Genomic DNA, 25,409 nt, shown 5'->3' on the forward strand with positions numbered 1-25,409 from the left:
TATATTTATTTAAAATGATATTTTGTGCCTAGAACGTATACACGTGCCAAATGAACATAGAAGTAAGGTTATATTTCCTCTGAATTAAACCAGAAGAAGTGCATGTATATGATAAATAGTATTAATTAATTAATACTCTTTATTGCGATCGGCATTTATATGTACATAATCAGTAGCATCATCATGAAGAATATCATTAGTTTCTTAATCCTTGGACTGCTGCACTTCAAATTTTATAATGAAATAAGGAATGAATTATAGATGACAGACCCATCTCAGCAATAGCAATAGAAATAATAATAATAAAAAGAAACAGATATTAAGAAAAAGGAAGGTTAAACACATGTGCTAAGCAATATATATGAGTCTTTGGTGGGGTGATTTTCAAGAGCACGCTTTGGGTTGTATCAAGGAGACAGGACCACTGACTGGGACTCACAAGTTTAAGAGAATGTCTCGTGCATTGGTTAGCCAAATAAATGAAATTTAAAACAATAAAAAACCACCATAAAAGATCTCCAAGAAAGGTGAGCTTTAAGTACATTGATCCCGTTAAACAAATAATACAACAGAGTCTAAAGTGACAAATCACTTTCTAGCCCCTTGATCATAATCATAGGTGCCATAATTACTTACTTTTTTTTTCCTTTTTAAAGAAAAGGCAGACATCCCTCGTGGATATATATACTTATAACTCTTTGTACATTTAGTACTATTTCCACTCCTCTATCTTATATATATTCTACTTCCACCCACATATAATTTCTGATCATCATCGCAAAACAAACAACTTAAGAATATTATATGAAAGTGGAAGTATCAAAAGCAGTAGTGAAAATTGATTGCTGCTGACCCGGCCTTTTGATCGGTTGGTGAGACTGATCATGATGATGATGCACGATTATATTTGTAGAACCCTTTATACTCCTTAATTAACCATATATCACACAGAAGATGTAATGATGAAATTACATAAATATAGAGTTTTCTACTTTTCTTTTTTGGGCCAATTAATAATATAGAAAATGGGTTGGCTTTGATGAGGGTGATCTGGAATGTTAATCATTGGTAATGAAATTAATGATGATGAGAATGATTAAAAGGGCTACTACATATGGTTAGGTTATCATAACTAATGAAAAGGGTTTTTCGAAATGATGATTAATTAGTTTTTCTTTCTTTTTTCTTGATCATCTCAACACTGGTAGTGGCCGTGGTGGACATGATTAGGGTTTTGGAGTTGTAGTAGTGATGATGGGACATTATGGGTTTGCATGGGAAAAGAAGGGTTGAAAGAGAAAGCAATGTTTGTTGGAGGACAATTCATGGAGTCAATTTTCTGACCAAGATTTTCAAGTGCTTTGACCTGTGACCTAAGAAACTTAAGATAATTGGCAGCTTCATCAAGCATTGATGCAGTGTCCATCTTGCTACCACCGGGAACCAGCTTCTGCAAAACCCTAATCCTTTCACTAATCCTCTCTCTCCTTTGTCTGGCCGCCACCGTCTGAGGGTCCGTCGAGATTCTGACATTCTTCCTCTTTGGCTTCTCAACCAACTCCAAACCCAAGTTCACCGGCCTAAAAGCCGCCGCCCGGTATATCATCTCTTTCATTTGGGCTATGGCCTCTGGATCCGGCTCCTGGTCCACCGATGAATTCGAAATCGACGAATTACTCGGCTGCTGGAAATTGATGTTGGATGAACTCGGTGGACGTTTCTCTGTTCTGGGCTTCTTCGCTTTTGGCAAATGATCATGGTGATGACTTTCCGAGATTAAACGAAAGCCAGCTTGACCTTCTTTGTTGGTAGTCGGAGAAATTCGATCATCTCTCTGGTGGAGAAGATTGAAAAAACTCATGTTGTTGTTGTTATTGTTGTTATCATAATTCTGGTGATCATCACGGCTTCTCTTTGTAGAATTATTAGACAACAACTTTGACTGATCATGATGCAGGCTTTGGTCAACCTCATGATGATGATTAGTCAACGGACAAGTACTCATATTGTTGTTGTCGTTATTATTAGTAGTATTCTCGGACTCTCCAGAAGAGACTGCTGCACTAGTACTCCCAGCTCCAATATTGTTGTTCCATAAGCTTCTACTGTCGGAGAAAAGCATGGAAATCCCATCATCATCATCTTCTTCAGCTGAATTAGTGTCTGTGTTGCTATTTGTACCCGAAAGCAAACAATCCAACGACTCCAGATCGGAGCACGTTGTTGTCGTAGTCGTCGCCGCTGGAGCCTTTCCAATATTATTATTACTACTAACAACTTGTGAAGACTGCACCACTTTTCCTAAATCAGTAGTATTAGCAGTTCTAGTACTACTGATGAAACGAGGATTGTAGATGTTGTAAGGCGAAGAACACAGCTCACGAGAAGTCAAAGTTTGACCCCTCCAAGCTCCTGTTGTTGTTGTTGGTGGTGGTGGTGGTGATGGTGCTCCTACAGATTTGACAAAACTACGAGTACTACTGATCATAGATTGATCTTGGCCATTCGAGAAGCTCAAATTTGAGATAACATCAGCTGATGTTGATGATGATGATGAGTTATTAAACATGGGAAACGTGGACAGTTTGATCTGATGAGTAGTTTTATTCTGGAGTAGTTGTGGGGCTCGAATAGCATTGTTGTTACTGACCGAATAATTGGAGTTAGAGATAAAGAACCTTTCATCGATCTCGCGTTGATGATGATGAAGATGATTATTACTACTCCATATGGCCGGAGATGTATCCCAACCCAAATCCATGTTTTGATGATGATCGAGGATTTTTGAAAACTGTAATAATTTCAGCCACAGGAATAACGAAAAATGTAAGCCATACAAAATAAAAAATATATATATTATATATACTTTTAATTATGTGATTGCGATGATGATGACCTGTGCTATAAATATATATTAATATCTATATCAGTCTGGTACATGCATGTCAAATATATATCATAAACTGATCTAAAAAATCATTATTGCTATTGAGTAAATTCGAGGATATATATATATATTTATAAGACGTACCAATTATTCCAGGATTGATTTAGCTAGCTGCCACTTGATCGAAGAAGACGACAAAAGAAAAACAACAGGGAAAGTTTGAAGATTAATTGTTTCTTGATATGATCACTTCGATGCTAGCTTATTATATATACTACTGAAACCAACATTAAATGTAGCCTCAGCTTCTGGTTTTATTATATGTAACTTTGTCTGTGCATTCTGGTACTTTAACAAGCCGCCATATTTGATTGGATGACATCAAAACTGTGAAAGAAGCAACCAAATAATAACCATATATATAAAGCTAACGTCAGGCTCTCCTTGTAAACAGGGAAATAAAACTCAAAGAATATGCGTGATCCAGCAAAGATTTTATAAACTGAAACTTCATCATCGAAAACACTCAACTCAAAGACTTTACATTTATATGATAGAAAGAATTAATTAAAACTAGATAAGGATATACATGATAATTAACAAACTTGGTTTCTTTGCTTATAAATATATTTGATTACTGGGATTGAAGAGCTAATTAAGCTGATCGATAATGATTAATTTGAAAAAGCTAGCTTTCTAATTTCTACGTACCTTGAGCTAGCTGCTGTAATGGAAGTATCAAAAGTGGTATAGTATTATTATGTTCGTTTCACAAGCATGCTTATATGTATATATAGATATAGGGAAAACGAAAGCTGAAATAATTAATATAGTAATATTATATAAAAAGTATTGGTATTAGTAACATGTATTGTGATATGAAGGGGAGGAAAGAAAAAAGGAAGCCAAATAAAATATATATTTTCGAACACAGTTGAAAGAGTATAATGGGTTTTAAAAAGATAAGGCTTTTTGGTCAGTTTGGTGGGTGTGTAAGAGTATATTTTTGCAGATGGGGAGCATGAGATTTCAGAGTAGCATTTTGTATCTTAACTAATTAAATTGTTTAATATATATGTGTGTATATTTGTATTCTTTTAGTGGGGGGAAAGCTCTGACCTCCTTTTGGTTGTTTATGCCATTCCATGCGCACACTGTAAAGTGAATAATAAAGTGGCAGTCAGTAGTAAAAATATTACAGTAATGAGCATCTTTTACTGTGTACCACGCTTTATTATCCCCTTTTTTTTCTTCTTAAAATTAACAAAAATTAATTAAATTTAAATTAAAAACAGAATTCCATTAATCATAGTTTTAATCATAACCATATTAGTACTGTTCTACCTTTCTACTACAGTACTTTTTTCTTCATCATTATATTTGACGCCATTATATCTAACTTGTAAATCTCAATTATTAGTCTTAATTAGATACGCAGTCTCAGTTTGTGTAAAGAAGCAAAGTCACTTTTTATAAAGCTAATAAACCAGACCTCTTTTGTTTCACTTTCTTTTTTTGGGGGTTCAAAAAAGGTGTTGCTAGAGCTACCCTCTTATGTGAGGATTTCATTTTTTAAAAAAGAGGAAAGTTTATTGAAGAACAATATAAAGGTGGTGGTGTACATAAATATAAAAGAGAATGAATATGTAGAGAGTAGAGTAGTACTGTGGTATAGTATTGCAGAAAAAGAAAAGGCAGCAGCTAGCTATAGCATATAATAATATGAATCTATAGTAAACGGTCAAAGTACAATTTCCAACAGTAAAAAAAGGTAACAAACTTAAAATGAACTTCCAAATATATACTTGATTTTTATTTTGGAATTTATCCAATTTTTTGAAACATAAAAATTATAGTAGTGGGAGTTTAGATAATGAAAGTTGATGGCAGGCAAGAAAGACAGTCAGAGAAGAAGATAGCAGAAGCAAAAGCAAGTTGCTAACACAATTTTGTCTCATCATGCAAACCTAGTTCTCTTTCTTTTTCTATTTTCTTTTATTATTCATAAGTAATAATAATTTTTTATTATTAAGTAATAAATTTATAAAATGAACAGTTGCTAGAGAGAGAAAGGGAGAAAGAGATGTATATCAGCTGGGTTCTGAGTCCTACCCACATGCAACCCATCATTACAGCTCAGTGAAATGGGTTCCCATAGCAATTTTTGCTTATTAACATCTCTTATATATTGTCAACTCTCATGCATGTTTTTCTTCACCCTTTCTCCCTCCACATTAGTTTATAAATGTAATGTACATTAAAAAAGAAGAAACATAAGATTTCTTTAAAAGATATGATCATTTAACACCCCACTCATTTTCTATTGCAACAACAGCAAAATTATAGTAGTGAATTAATAAAATCAATTGAATACATATTAATTACCAAAATTTAGGACTCATGATGAGATTGAGATCTGCTGTAGTTACTATATATTAATTAGGCTGGACTTTAATTTCCTTTATTGCTTGTTTACTTCAGTAGTATATATAAGAGAAATGCTAAACGCATCACTAATGCCTAGCACTTCTTTATATGTCAATATCACTATTGGTCCAATTAAGTATCGAGTTCCATATAGTTTAATATAATAACTTTTAGAGAGTATCGCTAGCCAATCGCAACGCGACATGTCGAGAAAGTACTAATACTCTGGTGCCTAATAACAATGCTCTATATATAATTAGTAGTGATTATTACTTCTCTGTATATTTGAATTTGGGGGCATTATTATTATATATATAAAGGCTGGCTCATAACTAAGTTTGTTTTAGTATTGATAGATCTGATCACTCTCTCTCTTCTCTCTTCTGACTGCTGTACTTATCAGAGAAGTTAAGTTGGTGATCATGTGGTCTTAATCTTTAATTCTATTCAAGACAATTCTTAATGGAGAGATTGAGATTTTTTATTTGTCTTTATTAGCAGGCCTCTCTAAATAACAGATTAGTTTACATTAAATTCATTCTGTTTTTCTTACCGTTTATAAGGTATATATATTTTTGTATGAGTTATACAAAAATGAAGAATGTTCAAATGATTCTGTAATGCTTAAATAATTATTAATTAGATCTTCCAACGTTTAACCAACTAAATTATAAGACCATTATTAGCTTCAAGTACATTGTTCGTAAATGTGACATATAATAGAAGTAGAATTTGCTTGTGAAATGCCATTATTTATTTGATCATGCATGAATGATATTTTTTTTCTTAATTTTAACATTAAAGAAAACATTTTCTTCAAAACTTACATTATTTTTTTTGCCTTTCTTTCAGAGAGAATTTAATAAACTTGACCAATATTATTTTTTATAAATATACCAAAGGAAGAAAAAAAGTTTTTTTTATATTTTTCTTAACAAAAAAAAAAAAAATCAAGGTTCCAAAACTTTGACTTTCATATTGTTATGCAAACGATAAGATGTGAATTATCGTTTTATGAAATTATTGATACCATATTGGTCTTACACCTATTTTTTATAGCCGACATTAATTTAATTCAAGAGATACATTTAATTCATTAATAAATATATTATTGTTATTATTATTATTATCTTACAATCAGTAAGGCAATTGTTATGATTCAATTATAGAACATAAATCAAAACAAAAAGACATTTAAAAAGAAAAAAAAAATACTAAAATTAATATTTTCCCCAACAACTATCTTTTTCTTATCTTTTTTTATTGATGTGGATCATTCAAATTAGACTCTTCAAAAATATTCTTTCTTGTTTGTTTGCAATGAATTTATCATGGCAAAATTATCTTTTTTATTTGAAATAACATTCAAATTTATTTAACATTTTCTTTTTTTTTTTGGAATATTAATACATCCAAATTCACAACCCAGCTAGCCTTATCATCAGTCATCACATTATGCCCCGACGGTTAACCAAAGTTAGCTTCATCTGGTGGGCCCCCAATGTCTTGGGCCTGGCCTGGCCTGGCCGGTAAAGAAGTGGTCCATTTATTATCTCATTGCTCTAAAATGTCAAAATCTCAATAAATGCTCTCATTTTTTTTTTCTTTGAAAAAGACTCATGATTTTTAATTACTGTTATATTTTATTGGTGAAATACTGTTATCTCATTCTCACCCGCGTTATTTTTGGCTTTCTTCTAATGGAAAATGAGCTGTCGGCTCAGATAACCCAGGCTTTTAAGTTCCTAACTATGTATCGGCTCGGCTGCCATTGGTAATTGGTTGTGTGATGTGGTCCCCTAAAACTAAGCCAAAGTAGGTCCCGCCGAACTCTTCATTGTTCATCCCATTATTACTACGGCTCACACGTGAACATAACGCTCTCGTGCACACTTGGCGTGATATTATTGGTTGGAGACCAATTGGATAGAGGTTTCCCACATGGGAAATCGAAATTAGTGGAGCTGGAAGCCTGTGAGATGGGACCATCTTCTACTCCGAATCTCTCTTAGTTTAGCATTATCCTCCTCAATTTCAATCCATTTCACATTTGATGCGATTGTCTTACTCCAAATTATTTTACCTTTTCTATTTTTTCTTTCTTTCTTTCTTTCCTCTTAGCTATTCGAAAATTAATGGTTTTTACTTTTTACTCTCTTTTATTTCGAAGATTTGTTGGTGGAGAAAAAGAAAAGAAAGTGTTAATTTGCTCAAATTAAGCATAGTGAGGTGACGTAATGTTTAATTTTAGATATAACTGTAATCATAAAAAAAAACATTTCGAGGTTGTTATATTATAAAATTTAGTACGAAATAATATTACTGTGCTTTCTAGTTTTAAAAGAGTAAATTAATAAATTACATGCACGATATATACTAAGAAAGCTAGCTACTACAACTAGTTTCTGTTAATTAAGATAATTTTTTAAACTGAAACCTAGTCGTTATCTAATCATAGAAATATTTTTGGAACTTCAGAAGCCCAAGAGTAACTTTTAAAAGCCCAACAGGGTCTAATTCTAAAGATCCTATACTGTGTAATGTAACACAAGATTTTCCCTACGGTTTGAAACTGTGATATTACCTTGAATACCACCTTTGGATTTTGCCAGTTAAAGACTAAAAAAGAAAAAGAGCAAGAAAACAAAACAAAACAAAATGAAATGACATAAAAGGAGCATGGATGGACCATGACAGAGACTTGGTGTTGAAGAAGACACAGCAAATTTGTGCAGAGGTAGCTCAAAGCAAATCCAAATGGAGGGACCAAATGCCCCAATGAAGAGGAGGAATTTAAGAGAGTAGTAGTGAATTGATGAGTTTATATTTATATATATATATTGATAATGATTTTGGTTGGTTTTTTGGCGCGCGTACAATGCATGTACTCTATTTTGTCACATTCAATGGGTTTTATAGCTCAACAACCATAAAACAAAGGCCAAGAAAACTCTTACATATAATGCAATTCATTGAAGGGGTCCCATGTCCCCTTTCGTTACCAAGGACGTCACTTACACTTAACCAACAACGTTTCTAGAACTTCCAATACTCACTGTATATATACATACATATAACATAACATAATCCTAGATTTCCCAAGCTGGCTTCTTAGCCTCATCAATCATGATTTTGACTCCCACGTGTATGGGACACTATACCCATTATCACTTCACTATTTTTCTTCTTTTTTTTTTTATGTGACTTTTTCTATAATTGACCACTACTAATTCTCTTTTAATAAGTTGTCCCAATTCAATTCCACTACATATTTCCTTTTGGGTTTTGGCCATAACGACTATGTTGGTCATCACACTTTACAAATGATCTTTAATGCTTTTTAAACTTCATTTCAAATATTATTAACATAATAAATTTGGTACGAAGCTGTGATAATTGTGAGTTTAATTAGTTTCTCTTAAACACATGGCCTAACTGCAGTTAATTATTGATTTTTCCAATTGTTGGGCTTCTAGATCTTTTTATTGTTTCAGGCTTACTCCCACGCACAACTAGTTCTATAATCAATCTATATCTTTTGGTTGTTCTATATAAGCAAGTGTTACAAAAATTGTAAGAAATTAAAACAATCTAGACAAGTAATATTATTCTTATAAGTAATATTGGCAGGTACATTCCAATCCAAACATATGCAATCATCTACAAAACAAAAGTCTAAACTCTTTTCATTTTTTAACAGTTAAACAAAAGTGTAAAACTTATAAGTAACTTCCACTGCACGAGCATTTAATACTGGAATTTGATAACTTCGGCATCTTTATTTAAAATATCAGATAAATAAATAAATTATCTTCTCCTTAAAACTATCTTTTTTCACTTGTTATATATATTTAGAAAGCACAATATTAATGTCATATGACATATGATAGTTATAACTTGATAGTTCACATTATCATCATCATAATAAATTATAGTTAACCACGGGTATGTGATTGAGTTATGATCCACATGGAGGAAAGACCACTGGAAAAATAAGGACATAGAGGACTAGGTTTTAGTCATTACGAGGTGCTTGAAAACAAATGTCAGGTCTTTAATGAAATTCGAGATTTGGGAATAACAAAACTTGTTCACAAAAAAAAAAAAAAAAAGCTGAACCACAGAATCGACAGGTATCAAGAACAAGATTAATTTCCTCCAATATTTCAGGTGGCAAATCATAAAATCTTGCCATGATCTACATTAACCATACATAGACTTTCATATATTAAAATGTTGCTTAACTAGGACATATGATATGATGATATTCAACTTGTTTAACTATTACTTTTTAGACCAATTTCTAATCTCCATTGAGTTGTAAAATTATCCTAAAACCTAAAATCACACCAAGAACTAGACGAAGTTTCAAACTCTTGAAAGACATGTAATGAAATATGAATATTTTGGATACTAATAAGGTAATGATATAGTCTAAATATAGTATAAAAAAGTGTAACATTTTTAAATTAGGTGCCACTTTTAAGCATACAATTCAAATTTTAAGGGGGCATGAAATTTTTAATTTTCAACTCCCGTTATAAGTTAACGTGGTATAACTTTTTTAAATGAAAAAATCTCCATAAGATTGTTCTAGTAATAGAAAGTTAGTTGTCTCTCAAAAATTTTTTCTCGGATAGCTAACTTGTCCATCTGAAAGAAGTCTCGTGGAATGATAATTCGGAAGGGTGTTGTTCACTTTGGGTGTAGTCTTCAGGAAAGATACTCCTCCTCCGGAAAGGAGTTCCGGATAGCTAGTTGTTCCTCCTGGAAAGGAGCTCCAAATAGTCAACTCCAACTAGCTAATTTCCTATCCGGGAAGTCCCTTCAGCATACGCTTCGATCCTCTCTATTTTGGAAGCTCGTCCGGAAGCGCTTTGTCTTATGCTGACATGGAGATTCTGTTTTGAGGAGTTGTTAAGTTTGTTAAGTCGTAACTAACTTAACAGTTACAGCCACCAAATTAGGATCTTTATCCCGAGCCTATATATACCACCAACACTTATTAGTTCAAGGCGTGATTCATCATAAGAGTTTCAAGAGGTAATTTCAAAGAGAGAGATTGAGAGGTAGAGAGATAGAGATATAGAGAAAAAAGAGATATTAGATTTGGGTTTTGTATGAAAATTCTTCTATAGATGAAGAAGATTCTTGAGTAAGAGTGTGAGAGTAAACAATTTGAGAAAATCCAATAGAGAATCAATCTCGACTGTATTGTACCCTATTCTTGCTTAATCAATAAAGAGGATTTTGGTGGTGTTACGAAACTGGAGTGGAGCCATAGATCACATCGATATATTGGACTTAAACCAGTATATATCTTAGTGTTGTTTTTATTATTTTATCGCTTAGACAACTCTATTCATCCCTATTTTCTCTGATTACTATTTGCGTTTCATTAATCTTGTCGTTGCTAAACTGTTTGGTGATTGAAATTTTAGTTATTTTGATTATGCACTTTAGTCATATTTTTCACACAAATCAAAGCTTGGTAATCGACCAAGAATGCATAATCAAGATTATTTCCACTGCAATTCTTAAAGAAACAGTTAATGTCATCAATGGAGAGATTCGAATTGGAGAAGTTTGATAGAATTGAGGACTTTGCGCTATGAAGAGAAAGTTTAAAAGGGATCCTAGTGCATCAAAAGGTCTCTAAAGTCCTTGGTGATGAGAAGTTATTGGCTGAAAAGAAACAAGAAGAAAAATCAGAAATGGAGGAGATGGAATATTACACGATCATCATGTATCTGTCAAATAATGTTCGAAGAAAACTTGTAATACTCTAAGATTTAATAATCGGATTAGTAACCCTAACTAGATTAAATATGTATTAATGTGGAATTATATCAGTATATAATTTAATATGTGAAATTATTCTAGTTTATTGCACTTTAAGACCCCGTTGGTATGTGAGGAGCATTTTCGTAATTTTGATCCGAGAAGGGTAAAATCGTAATTTTATGGTATATCGTTCTTATGGACTATATTATTATATAGTATGTTTATTTTGTCTTTCTGCAGGTATTTTCTGATAAGTCGGCGCGGTACAGTCACAATCAGGTATTTTGTGGCGAATTAGGTTCGGGGCCCAAAATACATTTTCGAGATTTGTTTATGGAATTTTTGGGGGTTTCTAGGGCCCTTACTGCAGCCATGGCTGGGTTCGCCGCAGTGTGGGCAATCTGGAAGGTGCCGCCGTGGCTACGGCCTTGCTTGCCGCGGCGATGCCCTATTTTCCTCAAGAATTTTCGGTTTCTTATTTTTGCCATAAAACTTTTCACTCATGACTCCATTTTGGATGTTCTTGCGTTGGAAAGCTCATTTTGAGCTCTAAATGTTAATCTGTAAATGGAATGCTAATTATGTGTTTATATGAAATTGAATTTGGGATTATCCCTATATGTAAAATCTTAGGAATGTGTAATTAGGATTACAGGCTCTTGCTCAGGAACACTCGTGGATTTAGAATCTCCACATACTTGCAATATCAGGTAAGACAATAAACTAGCACGTAGAGTTTAGCACGGTGGCGCCCATGTATGCTATTTGTGTATGCTATGTAAGAAACCGAGATTAGGGTTATTACCCTAAACTTAGCGCTTAAGTGGTCTAGGGTTATTACCCTAGTATTTAAATAATTTTGAATGCAATATGATATGGTGTATGTTGATATAAAGAATTATGCACGTAAGGCATAATTAGGTTAGACTCGGTAATCAGAATCGAGATAAACTATTCTAAGGCCTTAATGTGATTAAATGTGTGAGCGTAACACATAGGTCTATGTTAAATAGACGATACATACGGGGGCATCAAATCTTATGTGATTTCTGATTATATTGCATATTGTTATTTATACTGTCTTGTTGGGCTTGGCTCACGGGTGCTCTATTATGCAAGAAATGGTAAATCTGTTACTGATCAACCATGAGTTCAAGGGATTGGCGGTGTATTGTACATGTTCGGGCTATACTAGACCACGAGGGTTGGGTCTACCATAAGAAATATTTTGTATTCCAGCTTTTGCCACCTACGTCGGCGTGTAAAATAACTTGTAATATTTTGTAAAAGTTTTTACGGGATCCCAGAACAAATGTAATCTTTTGGAATGTTTGTAAAGGTAATTAATTACAAGTTATAGTTTTACTCTCTATTTGTTTGAAAGTTTAAATTTTTCGCTCTTATGGCATGTTTACTAATAAGTAATGAGAATCAATGGTGAGGTAATCATCCCCTTATATTTGTTTACTTACATTATTAAAATTAGGAAAATGAGAACCTGATTAAATAAGAGAGAGAAAAGAAAAGGAGAACTTCCCCCACCAATTTTATAAGGAATGCCATTAAGGGTAATGGATTTTAATTATTTTTATTTTATTTTTTAATATTAAATATATAATGACAATTTTATTCTTTAAAATATATCTTACAAAATAACTACCATATATTATAGTTTAACTCAAAAGGGCAATTTAGTCAATTTAAGCAGTCCGATTACGTTTTCTAATAAAGTAAACAAGATAAATCACAACTATTCTATTTCCAAAAAAAAATTTAGTAAACAACATATTACAAATATTGATTCCGATTATTTTTCATTTATTCTTTTACATTTCTCCATTAATTTATTACGATTTTGAATACTGTATAGTAAACGTGCCATTAGCTTTAGTAATCTCAGTTTAGCGGGATCAACTTATGTTTAGTCACTATTCGTGGCGTTCTTATTGGTAGGGCATTACAAAACTCATCTCCGAGAAGACGACAAAAGGATTATGGAAAAAGTTAGAAGAATTATACTTAAAGACATCAATTGCTATTAAGATTAATTTTCTAGAAAGGTTATACGATTTTAGAATAATTTATTCCCTTTCTTTAGATGATAATATTGACAAGTTAATGAGATTATTGTAGGATTGGCTAATATAAATCACAAGATTGATGAAGAAAGTCAGGCCATCCTTTTTTTGAGATCGCTCCTAATCACATATCAAGAAGTTAAGGCTGCCACCAAGTATGGCAAAGACATAATTGCATTGGAGGATTTCTTGACGTACTCAAGTAGAAATATTTCAAATTACAATTGGAGAAGGAATCTAAGAAAAAGGAAGTGCATTTAGCAAGAGGAAGATCACCCAGGAAAGGAAGTTTGAAGAGTAAACACCATCATTCTCAATCAAGATCGAAGTCCAGAGAGAAAAAAAAAACTCGAAAGCGTTACTTCTGTGGAAGGTCTGAACACTTGCAAAGAATTTGCAAAAAGTACAAGGAGCAACAAGACTTCAACAAATCTCATATTAGAGATAGGAAGAACAATAGGCAACATCACCACATGAAGGATTCAACTGTAGTCGTAGAAAATCGTGACGAATGCTCAACAGATGGGGATCATTGTTCTCTATCTTAGAATCTTTGATAAATAGAAAGTGGATTCTTGACTTCAGATGCACTTATCACATGAGTCCAAGTCGAGAGTCATTTTTTGATTATAGATCAGATGATGGAGGTGGAATCAAGGTGTTGACGAATGTAAGGCACATTCCGAACTTAAGATGAAACATCATATCCCTGAGTGCACTTTAAGATAAAGATTACATATACAAATCTATGCACGGAAGCTTGAGAATCACCAAAGGTTCGCTTATATTGATGAAAGGTGAAATAATCAATGGTTTATATGTTCTCTTAGGAGAAATTGTTGCAGTCGGAGAAGCAAGTTTAATAAAAGGGCTACAATCAAATATGCAGTTGTGGTATCATAGGCTTGGGCATATCAGTGAACAAGGCCTCAAAGAACTGCACAAACAAGGTATAATTGAAAATTTAAATTCTTGTGTCTTATCATTTTGTGAAGCTTGTGTTTTAGGGAAACAACATAAGCTGAAATTCACTTCGGCAAGGCACACAACCAAGAAGATACTTGAATATGTGCATGTTGATATTTGGGGGTCATACAAAGTGTCTACTCATTCTGGTAAGCAATATTTTATTTATATAGTTGATGATTATAGTAGGTGTGTTTGGACCTATTTTCTAGCAACTAAGGATGATTGTCTGAAACAGTTTAGAATTTAGAAAACTCAGGTGGAGAACCAAACCGATCTAAAAGTTAAGAACTTTAGGACGAACAATGGGTTAGAGTTTGTTAACTTTGAATTTGACATGTTGTGTCAAAATTATGGGATCACTAGGCATAAAAACTGTAGTAAAGACCCCGAAATGAAATAGTGTTGCTGAAAGGATGAACCGAACCCTATTGAACAAAGTTAGATGTTAGTTGTTTAGTTCAAGATTAGACAAACCATTTTGGGGGGAATCTCTAGCAATTGATCAACCTTATAAACAGAAGCTCAAACCGAGTTATAAGCTTAAAAACCCCTTATAAAATGTGGTACAACAGAACTCCAAACCTAACATATTTAAGAACCTTTAGGTGTACAACTTATGTACACCTATCTATTGATAAGTTGGAACCTAGATCAGTTAAGGGAACTTTTCCAGGTTATTTCTTAGGTACCAGTGGGTATAGAATCTATATTTTCAAGAAAGGTAGACCAAAGGTTGTGATTGCTAAAAATGTTATTTTTAATGAGTTGGAATATTCTCACTTAACATCCGAGAAATGTAGTGTGTCTCCGTGTGATGCAGGAAAAGTAGGAAACAAGAACACTACACACATGGAAATGGAATACAGAATGAAACATCTAGAAGAAAGTTCATAGATGGAAGCTATTATGGAACCAGAAGATAGTGCGCTGACGGAAGCTGATTCTGAGCTAGAAGATAACAAAGACCAAATAGAGGTTCCAGAAGGATTCGGACAAACAGGTCTAGAAGATTATTAGTTAGGGCGTGATAGAACCATAAGAGATTTTCACCATCCGGCAAGATTCGTTGAAGTAGACTTAATAGCTTTTGCACTGGCAACAGTGCAACAAACTGAAATTGAAGAGTCTAGAAACTACGAAGAGAAAATTTTAGGTGGAAACAAGTCAAAATGGCTTCAGGCCATGGATGAGGAGATGGATTCTTTCAGGACGAACAAGACTTGTGTAGTTGTACCGAATCCAGAGAACAAAAAGATTGTGGAGTGCAAATAGATTCTCAAGGTAATAAAAGAGAGAATCAATGAGAATAAACTAGTGCGGTTCAAAGCCAGATTAATGGCTAAAGGCTCTTCTTAGATGGAAGGAATAGACTACATTGAAATCTTCTCACCTGTGGTAAAGTGCAAGACGATAAGACTAATGTTATCTTTGGTAGGTCAAATGGAGTTTAAAGTTAAACAACTTGATGTTAAAACTGCATTTTTGAATAGTTTCTTAGATGAATAGATCTACATAAAGTAACTACTTGGGTTTCAGGTGGAAGAGAAAGGAGTTGAATTAGTGTGCAAGCTTAACAGGTCATTATATGGTATGAAACAGTCCCCAAGATAATAAAATAAATGATTTAATACTTATATACAACAAATCAGATTCAAAAGATCAACATATGATCACTACTTATGTTTTAAGAATCCGAAGCAATTTACAACAGTGCTGTTATTGCTCTCTGTGGACGATATGCTCATCATGAACAAAGATAAATTCGTGATCAAAAGTATCAAAACCAAGCTTAAAAGAGAATCAATGCGTGTATTTTTTTTTTTTTCTAATGAGATTGTATAAAGCCCCTGCATTTTGCATCCAGTGAGGGGCGTTTCATCTTACTTGTATAGCTTTATGTGTTTCAAATTTGTATACTTAAATGTTAATATCCTTTTTATGAATATTTCAATTCAGTGAACATTAAGGGATGGCTTCAAATCCCCCAATCTGCTGCAACATCTTATATTCAAAGAAGAATCTTCTAGCAAATGGGAACTTCAGACGCCAGTAGGCTTTGTCATAAGTGGATTTGCCAGAGAGAGGTTAGATAAGATATAATTGTGATTCATTGCTTTCATTTCATTTCAATATTAGTTTCTTTTTTTTTTTTAATGAGCAACAGGAAAGCATTTTGTGAGGCGGTGTTAATGTGTTAATGTAATGAAAAAGTTTTCCCTTGCACAAATTAAAATGTGAAATGTTTTAGTTAAAATACTTGTATATATTTGTCTCAAATATAACCAAAAATTATTGTACATGATAGACATTTTTCACTTGTAAATGGTAAATTACTTGAATTCAATACTCCCAGACCAAATGGAAGAATACTTGATCGAAATCTCCAAGCACTGGCCATGTATCCGGCAACTGATTCCAACAATGAAGTCGCGGCTCATCTTCAGCATTTGTTCTTTGGGAGATCTTCATGCTTACACTTTTTAAGTCATGCCGCCAACATCTTCGGTTAAGAGAGACGCAGCATTCACTTGTAATTGCTCTCTCCAATAACACACGAAGAATCTAAACAAAATACACAAAAGAATTTTATATATTTAATCAATACATGAACAAATGAGAGACTACATCTTTACATGTGTACATATCTATCGTGTCATTACCAGTATGCAGTTTCTTTGGTATATGGAATCCGAGCAAATAGATACTTTTTTGGGGTAACAACTCCAGAGCAGCCCATCTATGAGATTTGCAAAACTGGTTATTGATCTCGAACATTTCAACACTAAATCCTCAATTTCGACCACCGGAGGAATAGCAACTTCTTGCAACTCTTCAACCTTAAAGCTAACCTTCAACATCCACAAATTAACCAATTATTTATAAAAATTTCAGGTACTAATCAAAATGATATAAATAATATTGTTTTATATATATATATATATACCTTGCTGTCTTCGAAGTATACGTGGAATGTTTTACTGTGAGTATAGAAAACTTGAAGAGATTCCCTTAGCTGAAGGAACCAAGAAGTTTCAAGCACATTGTGTCGGTCAATTTCATAAACAACTTCAGTCGGATGTTGTTCATTGTTGGGGAAGAATATAATTGGGTCTTTATAATTAGTATTATAAGATGTGTATTCAATTGATGCGAGTAAGGGAGCATTAACTCCAACACTCTCAATGTTGCCACTTCCACTAAGACAAAAGTTTTGGAGCCTTGGTGCTGAAATCCTTATCATATGCAACAAGTAACAGTCATTAATATCTAGGGATTCTAGGAGAGGCAACCTAGAAAGATTCGAATGAAGTGTGCGATCAGTAATGCCACATTGGGCCAACCTTAAGGATTTGAGGTTAGGGCAATTCAAACTCATCTCACAACAACGTCGTTGTTGGTGATTACTGTGAACATAAGAATACTCCAAACAAAAGGTGGTAAGATTTGGTGCATTGATGTTAACTCTTGACAAGTGTTCACGATTGCCCAAAACTTTCAAACACTTGAGTTTACTTAGATTGGAAATATCAAGAGATGATTCCAGTCCGTGGCAGCAATAAAGACCTAAAAATTCGATGTTGGAGCAGTTTTGTGTGATGTCTCTGATAATGTCTTCAGTTATATAAACAGAGTATAGTACAAGCCTTTGTAAAAAGGAAAATTTGGAATAAGAGGGGCCTCCGTTGATTGATGATTTTCCATGTTGAAAAGTATTTTCAGGCAGAATATAATATGGTTTACCACTTATGGAGATCTTTAAAAATAAATCTCGAACACCATTATCCATAACTGATTTGACCCATTTATTGACCGTTGAAACTAGAGAATCAGCACAATCAACACGAGGTATATTCAATGAGAGAGCAAATTTTTGGATTATCAACTTATCATTATGGAATATTGGTTTGTGGTGATGAAAGAATCTATATAACGAGTTGTTAACTATATTTATGAAGTCATGAAATTTCAACAAGTACTCTGGCGTTAAATTAGGTCGTTGTTTTGTAAAAAGAATTTCATGAAATTCAAATTCTGGGAAAGAATTCCATGCACAATTCCATTTTTTAGAGAGCACACAAGTTCTGGCAGCATCGATTTTGGGGAGTAATGATAATATACGATGCAAGATAAATGTAGGTAAGTCTGACACTTTGTCCCTGGCTTCGATTGGCTTTCCTGTAACAACAATAAAAATACATATTAATAATCAACATCGTCTTCATCGCATGAAAAATATATTTTTTTTTTATAATGTTAGTAAAAAGAACGTACTTCTTTTAAAGTAAATCATGGTAAAATCAATAGAGATATCTTTAGAATGTGATCGTGAGTTAGGTGAGCGAGAGTACGGTGTCAATTTTTTTCCACTAGATTTAATAGGAAATCACTTATATATAGTGAACAATATGGGCTTTAAAAAAATATAATAATGTATTCAATTTAAAATTTAGATATTTTAAGAGAAAAAAGATTTTACTCTAATATTATCATTTAAATTTAAACTCCCTACAAATATCTTTCTTATCTTTTATAAATATATAACATGATTTTTTTTAATAATACAATTCAAAATAAATTTTTTACAGATATTTAAACAAAAGTATTTTTTCTATTATTTTTTTTTTTTAAACTTTCGATGAAATCTTTTTTTTTTTTCTGTACATTTATATACACGTGTGTCGTATATCATAATCATTTTCTTTTTCTTTTCTTTCTAAATGAAAAAAAATACAAATTAAAAATTAGTAAATAGTTGATGTTGTACATAAAAAATGTAAAAAAATTTAAGAACAAAAGGCTACATTAAAATATAGAATTCATCCAAATTTTGATCAAGAGATTTGGATGAACTCATTTTAAACCCAAAAATCCTTTCCTTCAAGAAAATTTTGTTGGTTAGGGATTTTTGTTGAAACTGTTCTTCCAGTTTCTTCCAAATCTGGGCAGGGGTTTCTTCCTTGTCAATTAGTCTGATAATGGCATCTGATAAGTTAAATATCATGATACCGATGCTTGAGTTTCAAGTATTCTTCTTGTTGAATCTTGGTAGTTCCTTCTGGCCATTCTATAGGGTCATTAAGTACTTTCAATAGTTTCTGTTGAGCCAAGAGTGACTTAATCTTTCTCCTCCAAATCCTATAATCACCAGAACCATCAAATTTGTCAATGTCAACCTTTAAATTGCTCATAATTAATGAAGTTAAGTAAAATCAGATGAAATAGATAATAATAGGCAATTCAATTGTAAAGATAATTATAATGTGTCCCAGAAATCCTTTGTTAAAGATTTCAAGTTGATCTGGTTGAGTTCTTGAATTTCTTGGTTGAGTTTCTTGCTTCCTTGCTTGAGTTTTTCCTTCCTTCTTGATTAATTTGAGTGTTGATCTTTTCCAGCTTTAACCAAGCTCTGATACCATTGTAGGAATTTTAAGATAGAATTTTACTATCTTGCCCCCTACACCAACAAACAAAACTAATCAAATATAAGGTCAATTTCGACCTTTCCCTGTTCAAAGACTTTTCAAAGTCAGAGAACCCAAAACGACAGCGTTTTGTATTTGAACAAAACCCAAGGCTCGAGAATCTTCTCAGCCACTTTCTCTCTTTCTGCCAAATGTACAACTTCGAAACCCTACGAGAGAGTTTCTCTCGAGAAACTCGAAGCCAGGTTTCAATCTACACGGAAAATCAAGCCCCAAACACACACGGATCGGATGTTCTGATGATCGATGCCCTACACACTCACACACACAAATAGGAATAGATTTAGGGATAGAAAACACCAGAAATTTCCCGAAGTTCACCAATAAAATTGGCTACGTCTCCGTTTGAGCTGCTCCTCAAATTTGAGAGCTCGATTCCACTATCAAGATGTTTCAAACATACAACAATGAAGATTCCAAGTCACGGAGTAACAATTTCGGACGGTAATCTTCTTTTAATACATGTATTAAGTGTTTAATCCCTCTCTCTCTAGATCTAACTCTCTGTGTGTTTCTGTTGCATGTACGAGCTTGGATTCTTCCTTCTTCAAGTCTTCTTACCCAGGATCTTGAAGAACTCACTCAACCACACAGATCTGGTTGTTGCTTGAGGTATATATAGATCTAGGGTTTTAATTTTTTGCTTCTGAATGTATTAGTTAGTTAGTTACGAATAGTAGTTAGAAGTGGATTTAACCAAATCCACTGCTACTTTACGATTAGGTTTATTAGAGACCAAAGGTCAACTTAGGGATTTTGCATGTATTTCCTTTTCTGTCCTTTGTGTTCAAGTTGTATTTAGACTTAATATCAGTGTAAGTGGAGGTTTAATCCAACAATTTCCACCTAAACCTTCACTGAGCTGATATTATAGAGGTCGAGTCAAATCTGAGGGTCATAGCTCTGTGATCCATAGGATCACCTTATCCTTGATCCAACCCTATTAAGTTTAAACAATGTTTAAACTTAGATAGGGTGATCACTAGTTCCCATGTACGGGATTCTCTTACGTAGGCACCTTGTCGATGTTTATGAGTCCTTGTGTCACTTTGTCTACGATAAAGTGATACTTTATCTCTATATGTTTAGTTGTCATGGAACATTGGGTTTTACACATAGGTGTACACAACTGCGGCATCGAGTAAATTCTTGGTTTTGTGTCACAGTAATCTTAGCTCTTCTAGGACTCCTTTAACCCATATGCTTTCTTTAATAGCTTCTGTAGTTGCAATGTACTCTGATTCAGTTGTGGACAATGCCACAACAGGTTGTAATTGGACTTTCCAACTTACACAATTCCCTCCTAGTAATAGTATGTAGGCTGATGTAGATTTCCTGCTGTCCCTGTCTCCAGCATAGTCTGCATCACTGAAGCATTCTATTGCTGTGCTTCCTTGCTGCTTTTTGTACTTGAGTCCTAGTTTAGTTGTCCCAATTAAGTACCTTAGTAACCATTTCATAGCAAGCCAGTGTGTCTTACCCGGGATTTGTCATGAATGCTGCTAAGTACACTAATAACATAAGCAAGGTCGTGGTTCGGTGCTTACCATTAAGTACATAACGGATCCAATAGCATTAGCATAGGGAATTTTACTCATTTCCTCCTTCTCGGCTTTGCTCTCGGGGCATTGCTTCTTAGATAGTGTGAATTGTAGTTATAGGTTGCTAGCAATTTTAGATCCCTTCATTGAGAATTTCTCGATAATCTTGTGTATGTAGTCTTCCCGATTTAGGATAAGTGTCCTTACCTTTCTGTTTCTCTTAATAGAGATTCCCAAAATCTTAGTAGCTTCCACTAGGTCTTTCATTTCAAACTCGGTCTTGAGTAGGCCACTTCATTGTGTTTACTCTTGCCCTTTCTTTATCGATTATAAGCATATCATCTACATACGAAGTAGATATATGACTTTATTAATATCGATACCTTTGTAGTACAAACGGTGATCATAGTAACTCTGAAAACCCCGGTTTAGCATAAATCCATCAAACCTTTTATTCCATTGCCTAGAGAGTATTTGTTTTAACCCATACGGTGACTTAACTAGCTTGCATACATAGTTTTCCTTCCCTTTTTCAATATATCCTTTAGGTTGTCTCATGTAGATCTCTTCTTCTAGTTCACCATGTAGGAAAGCAAGAGTAACATCCATTTGGTCAATTTCTAGGTTGAATTGAGTAGCTAGACTTAGCATTATCCTTATAGTCTTGTATTTTGCAATGGTGCAAATACTTCATTAAAATCTATACCCTCTTCTCTTGTGTAAACCCTTTGGCCACTAACTTTGGCCTTGTATCTTATAGGTTCATTCTTAGTTACGCCTTCTTTCTCCTTGAATAGCCATTTACGGTCCATATGCTCTTATCTTTAGGTTTGTGCACTACAATCCAGGTTGTTCTTCTTAAGAGATTCCATCTCTTCATCCATCGCACCTTTCCATTTCACGGAATTTGGTCCTTTAATGGCCTCTTCATATGATTGAGGTTCATTATTGGCCATTTCAATTCACTCATAAAGGCATATGCAATGTCTTCATCCCGAATATTAAAGCGTACTTAGGATTAGGTCTTGGTACCCATACCTCGTCACGACTAATTGATAATCCCCCAAGTCCTCTTGAGTGCCTTCATCAACAATGTCGGTGTTGTCCTCATCGAGTTCCACACGAGACGGTTTCCGGGTTCCACGAACTGATCTCCACGGATTGTTCGGTGTGTTCCTTGTTTGTTCCACTGAATAGATCCAGTTCCTTCATTTGCAGTGTTACCTGCATTTTCAGTGTCTTTTGTACCTCCACTAGGGTTAGAAGAAATAGGCAAACATGGAAATATATCTTCTTTAAATATTACATCCCTACTATTAATAGTTTTAAAACCTTTTTGTTCCCAAACCCAAAGCCTATATCCCTTAACTCCTTCTGGATATCCCAGAAAAACACACTTCATAGCCACTAGGTTCTAATTTCCCAACACTTTGGTGTGCATATCTTTGCACAACCAAACACTCTAAGATTAGAAAGGTTAGGAGGTTTACCGAGACCATTTTCTTCTGGAGGTTTTGAATCCATTTACCTTTGGATGGACTCGTTGATTAAGTATACGAAATGTTAAAGGCTTCTCCCAGAAACCTTGTGATAGTCCAGTTACCTTGATAAGCATCTCACTTTGTTGAGAATGGTTACATTCATTCTTTCGCAACTCCATTCGTTTGTTGGGGTGTAATTCTAACTGTTTTGTGTCTCTGTATGCCATTTTCTTTACAATAATTGTTAAACTCTTCATTACAAAATTCTAATCCATTGTCAGTCCTTAGAGTTTTTAATTTTTCATTTGTTAAATTTTCCACAAGTGTTTTCCACTGTGTAAACTTAGAAAAAGCCTCATTTTTATGTTTTAATAGAAAAATCCAAACTTTCCTAGAAAAATCATCAACAATAGATAGAAAATAGACACGACCACCATGAGTACTTGTTTTTTCGGTCCCCACAGATCGGAATGAACATATTCTAGTATTTTCTTAGTGTTGTGTGTGCCGGTGGAAAATTTCGATCTATGATGTTTTCCAAGCACACAACACTCACAAAAATCAAGTTTGCATACCTTGTCTTTACCTAGTAGGTTCGTTCACTCATTAGTTGCGATCCTTTCTCACTTATGTGTCCTAGCCTCTTGTGCCATAGCATTGCATTTGAATCATCATTGTTGCTGTGAGCAGTAAAATTGCAAGGTACAACTGGTTGTCCTTTTAAGTAGTATAAGCCTCCATCTTTGTGTCCTTTCATGATAGTTAGGGCTCCTTTGCTTATTTTCATTTGGCCGGATTCAATCTTGCTAACAATGCCTTGGTCATCTAGAACACTTAGTGAAATTAGGTTCCCTGGCTAGGTTAGGAACATATCTAACTTCAACTTTAGAGTTACGACCATTCCATCATGCATTTTAAAGCTGATAGATCCGAGCCTTGTATATCACGGGTACGGTTGTTTCCAAGTATAACTCTTGCCCCCATTTGATTTCACGAAATCAAACATGAAAGATTTATTATTAGTCATGTGGAAAGTGCGGCCGAGTCTAGGATCCATTCATCTTTGATGGATGGTCCAACTTGGTACACTTCACCACTTTCATAACCATCAGTAATATTAGCATCATGCATATCAGATTTAGGTTTAGAGTTAGAATATTTAGAATCTCCCTGTCCATGTGGTTTTTGTTTGTTATTTCTTTTCAAGAAATAACAATCTCTTTGAAATGACCGGAGTTTTACCACGGTTGTAACACCCATTAGTTTCATCGGGAGTTTAGGGTTAGAACTTGATCTGCACTCTTTGAAAACCTCCCCTGTTTGTTTGAACCTCGCCTTGGCTTCTACCTCTATTATTCCAAGGTTTTCTTGGCCCCGTCCGCCTTTACTTAGGTTGACTTCACCATTAAGTGTCCCACCTTTCTCTCGTCCTCATTTCTAAGTCTTTAGATTTGAGTGCAGAGAGATCACCTCCTCCAGGGTTATAGATGTCCTTCCATACTTAATAGCGATCTTGACTTCTACCGTAGGATTCAGGTAATGAATTTAGGATAATAATGGCTGGTTTTCATCACTTTAGTGCCTCATTTTCCCCCGGAATTTGCAAGTTCGATATGCATCCTTAAGAATTCATCCAAATTTTGATCGAGATTTGGATGAACTCATTTTAAACCCAAAAATCCTTTCCTTCAAGAAAATTTTGTTGGTTAGGGATTCTGTTGAAACCGTTTCTTCCGGTTCTTCCAAATCTGGGCAGGGTTTCTTCCTTGTCAATTAGTCGATAATGGCATACGATAAGTTAAATATCATGATACCGATGCTAGTTTCAAGTATTCTTCTTGTTGAATCTTGGTAGTTCCTTCTGCCATTCTATAGGGTCATTAAGTACTCTCGATAGTTTCGTTGACAGAGAGTGACTTAATCTTTCTCCTCCAAATCCTATAATCACCGAACCATCAAATTTGTCAATGTCAACCTTTAAATTGCTCATAATTAATGAAGTTAAGTAAAATCAGATGAAATAGATAATAATAGGCAATTCAATTGTAAAGATAATTATAATGTGTCCCAGAAATCCTTTGTTAAAGATTTCAAGTTGATCTGGTTGAGTTCTTGAATTTCTTGGTTGAGTTTCTTGCTTCGCTTGAGTTTTTCCTTCCTTTGATTAATTTGAGTGTTGATCTTTTCCGGCTTTAACCAAGCTTTCCGATACCATTGTAGGAATTTTAAGATAGAATTTTACTATCTTGCCCCCTACACCAACAAACAAAACTAATCAAATATAAGGTCAATTTCGACCTTTCACGTTCAAAGACTTTTCAAAGTCGAGAGAACCCCAACGACGGCGTTTTGTATTCTGAACAAAACCAGGCTCGAGAATCTTCTCGGCCACTTTCTCTCTTTCTCTGTCTTCTCTTCGAAACCCTACAGAGAGTTTCTGCGAGAAACTCGAAGTTGGTTTTGATCTACCGAAAATCAAGCCGAACACCTTTGCACGGATCGGATCTCGATGATCTGATCTGTACACACCCACACACACAAATAGGAATAGATTTAGGGATAGAAAACACCAAAAATTTCCCGAAGTTCACCAATAAAATTGGCTACGTCTCCGTTTGAGCTGCTCCTCGAATTTGAGAGCTCGATTCCACTATCAAGATGTTTCAAACATACAACAATGAAGATTCCAAGTCACAGGTAACAATTTCAGACTGGTAATCTTCTTTTAATACATGTAGCTATTGTTTAATCCCTCTCTC

At 34.1% G+C, this 25,409-nt stretch overlaps 2 protein-coding genes across 2 annotated transcripts; both read right to left on the bottom strand.

The window, feature by feature from the left end:
- Positions 1 to 517: 517 nt before the first annotated feature.
- LOC115704464 (transcription factor bHLH87) lies at positions 518 to 3,942 on the bottom strand. The gene is made up of 3 exons (XM_030631671.2): positions 3,599 to 3,942; positions 3,032 to 3,274; positions 518 to 2,791 (listed from the first exon to the last, which is right to left on the bottom strand). The coding sequence occupies exon 3, from the start codon at positions 2,759 to 2,761 to the stop codon at positions 1,196 to 1,198; it is 1,566 nt and encodes a 521-aa protein (XP_030487531.2). The 5' UTR covers positions 2,762 to 2,791; positions 3,032 to 3,274; positions 3,599 to 3,942; the 3' UTR covers positions 518 to 1,195.
- Positions 3,943 to 16,438: 12,496 nt separating this feature from the next.
- On the bottom strand, positions 16,439 to 19,099 carry LOC115704598 (uncharacterized). Its single transcript, XM_061108367.1, has 3 exons — positions 17,090 to 19,099; positions 16,806 to 16,994; positions 16,439 to 16,707 (listed from the first exon to the last, which is right to left on the bottom strand). Exons 1-3 carry the CDS (start codon positions 17,930 to 17,932, stop codon positions 16,486 to 16,488), a joined length of 1,254 nt encoding a protein of 417 aa, XP_060964350.1. The 5' UTR covers positions 17,933 to 19,099; the 3' UTR covers positions 16,439 to 16,485.
- Positions 19,100 to 25,409: the final 6,310 nt, after the last annotated feature.

Source organism: Cannabis sativa, chromosome 1 (assembly GCF_029168945.1).
Source record: "Cannabis sativa cultivar Pink pepper isolate KNU-18-1 chromosome 1, ASM2916894v1, whole genome shotgun sequence".
NCBI lineage: Eukaryota > Viridiplantae > Streptophyta > Magnoliopsida > Rosales > Cannabaceae > Cannabis > Cannabis sativa.

What these genes read in the sequence shown, in the direction of transcription:
- LOC115704464 (XM_030631671.2), bottom strand. Translation starts at nt 2,761, where the DNA reads ATGGATTTGGGTTGGGATACATCTCCGGCCATATGGAGTAGTAATAAT.
- LOC115704598 (XM_061108367.1), bottom strand. Translation starts at nt 17,932, where the DNA reads ATGGATAATGGTGTTCGAGATTTATTTTTAAAGATCTCCATAAGTGGT. An exon ending in TATACTTCGAAGACAGCAAG is followed by an intron (nt 16,995 to 17,089) that starts GTATATATATAT and finishes TGGATGTTGAAG; the next exon opens with GTTAGCTTTAAGGTTGAAGA. An exon ending in ACCAAAGAAACTGCATACTG is followed by an intron (nt 16,708 to 16,805) that starts GTAATGACACGA and finishes TATTTTGTTTAG; the next exon opens with ATTCTTCGTGTGTTATTGGA.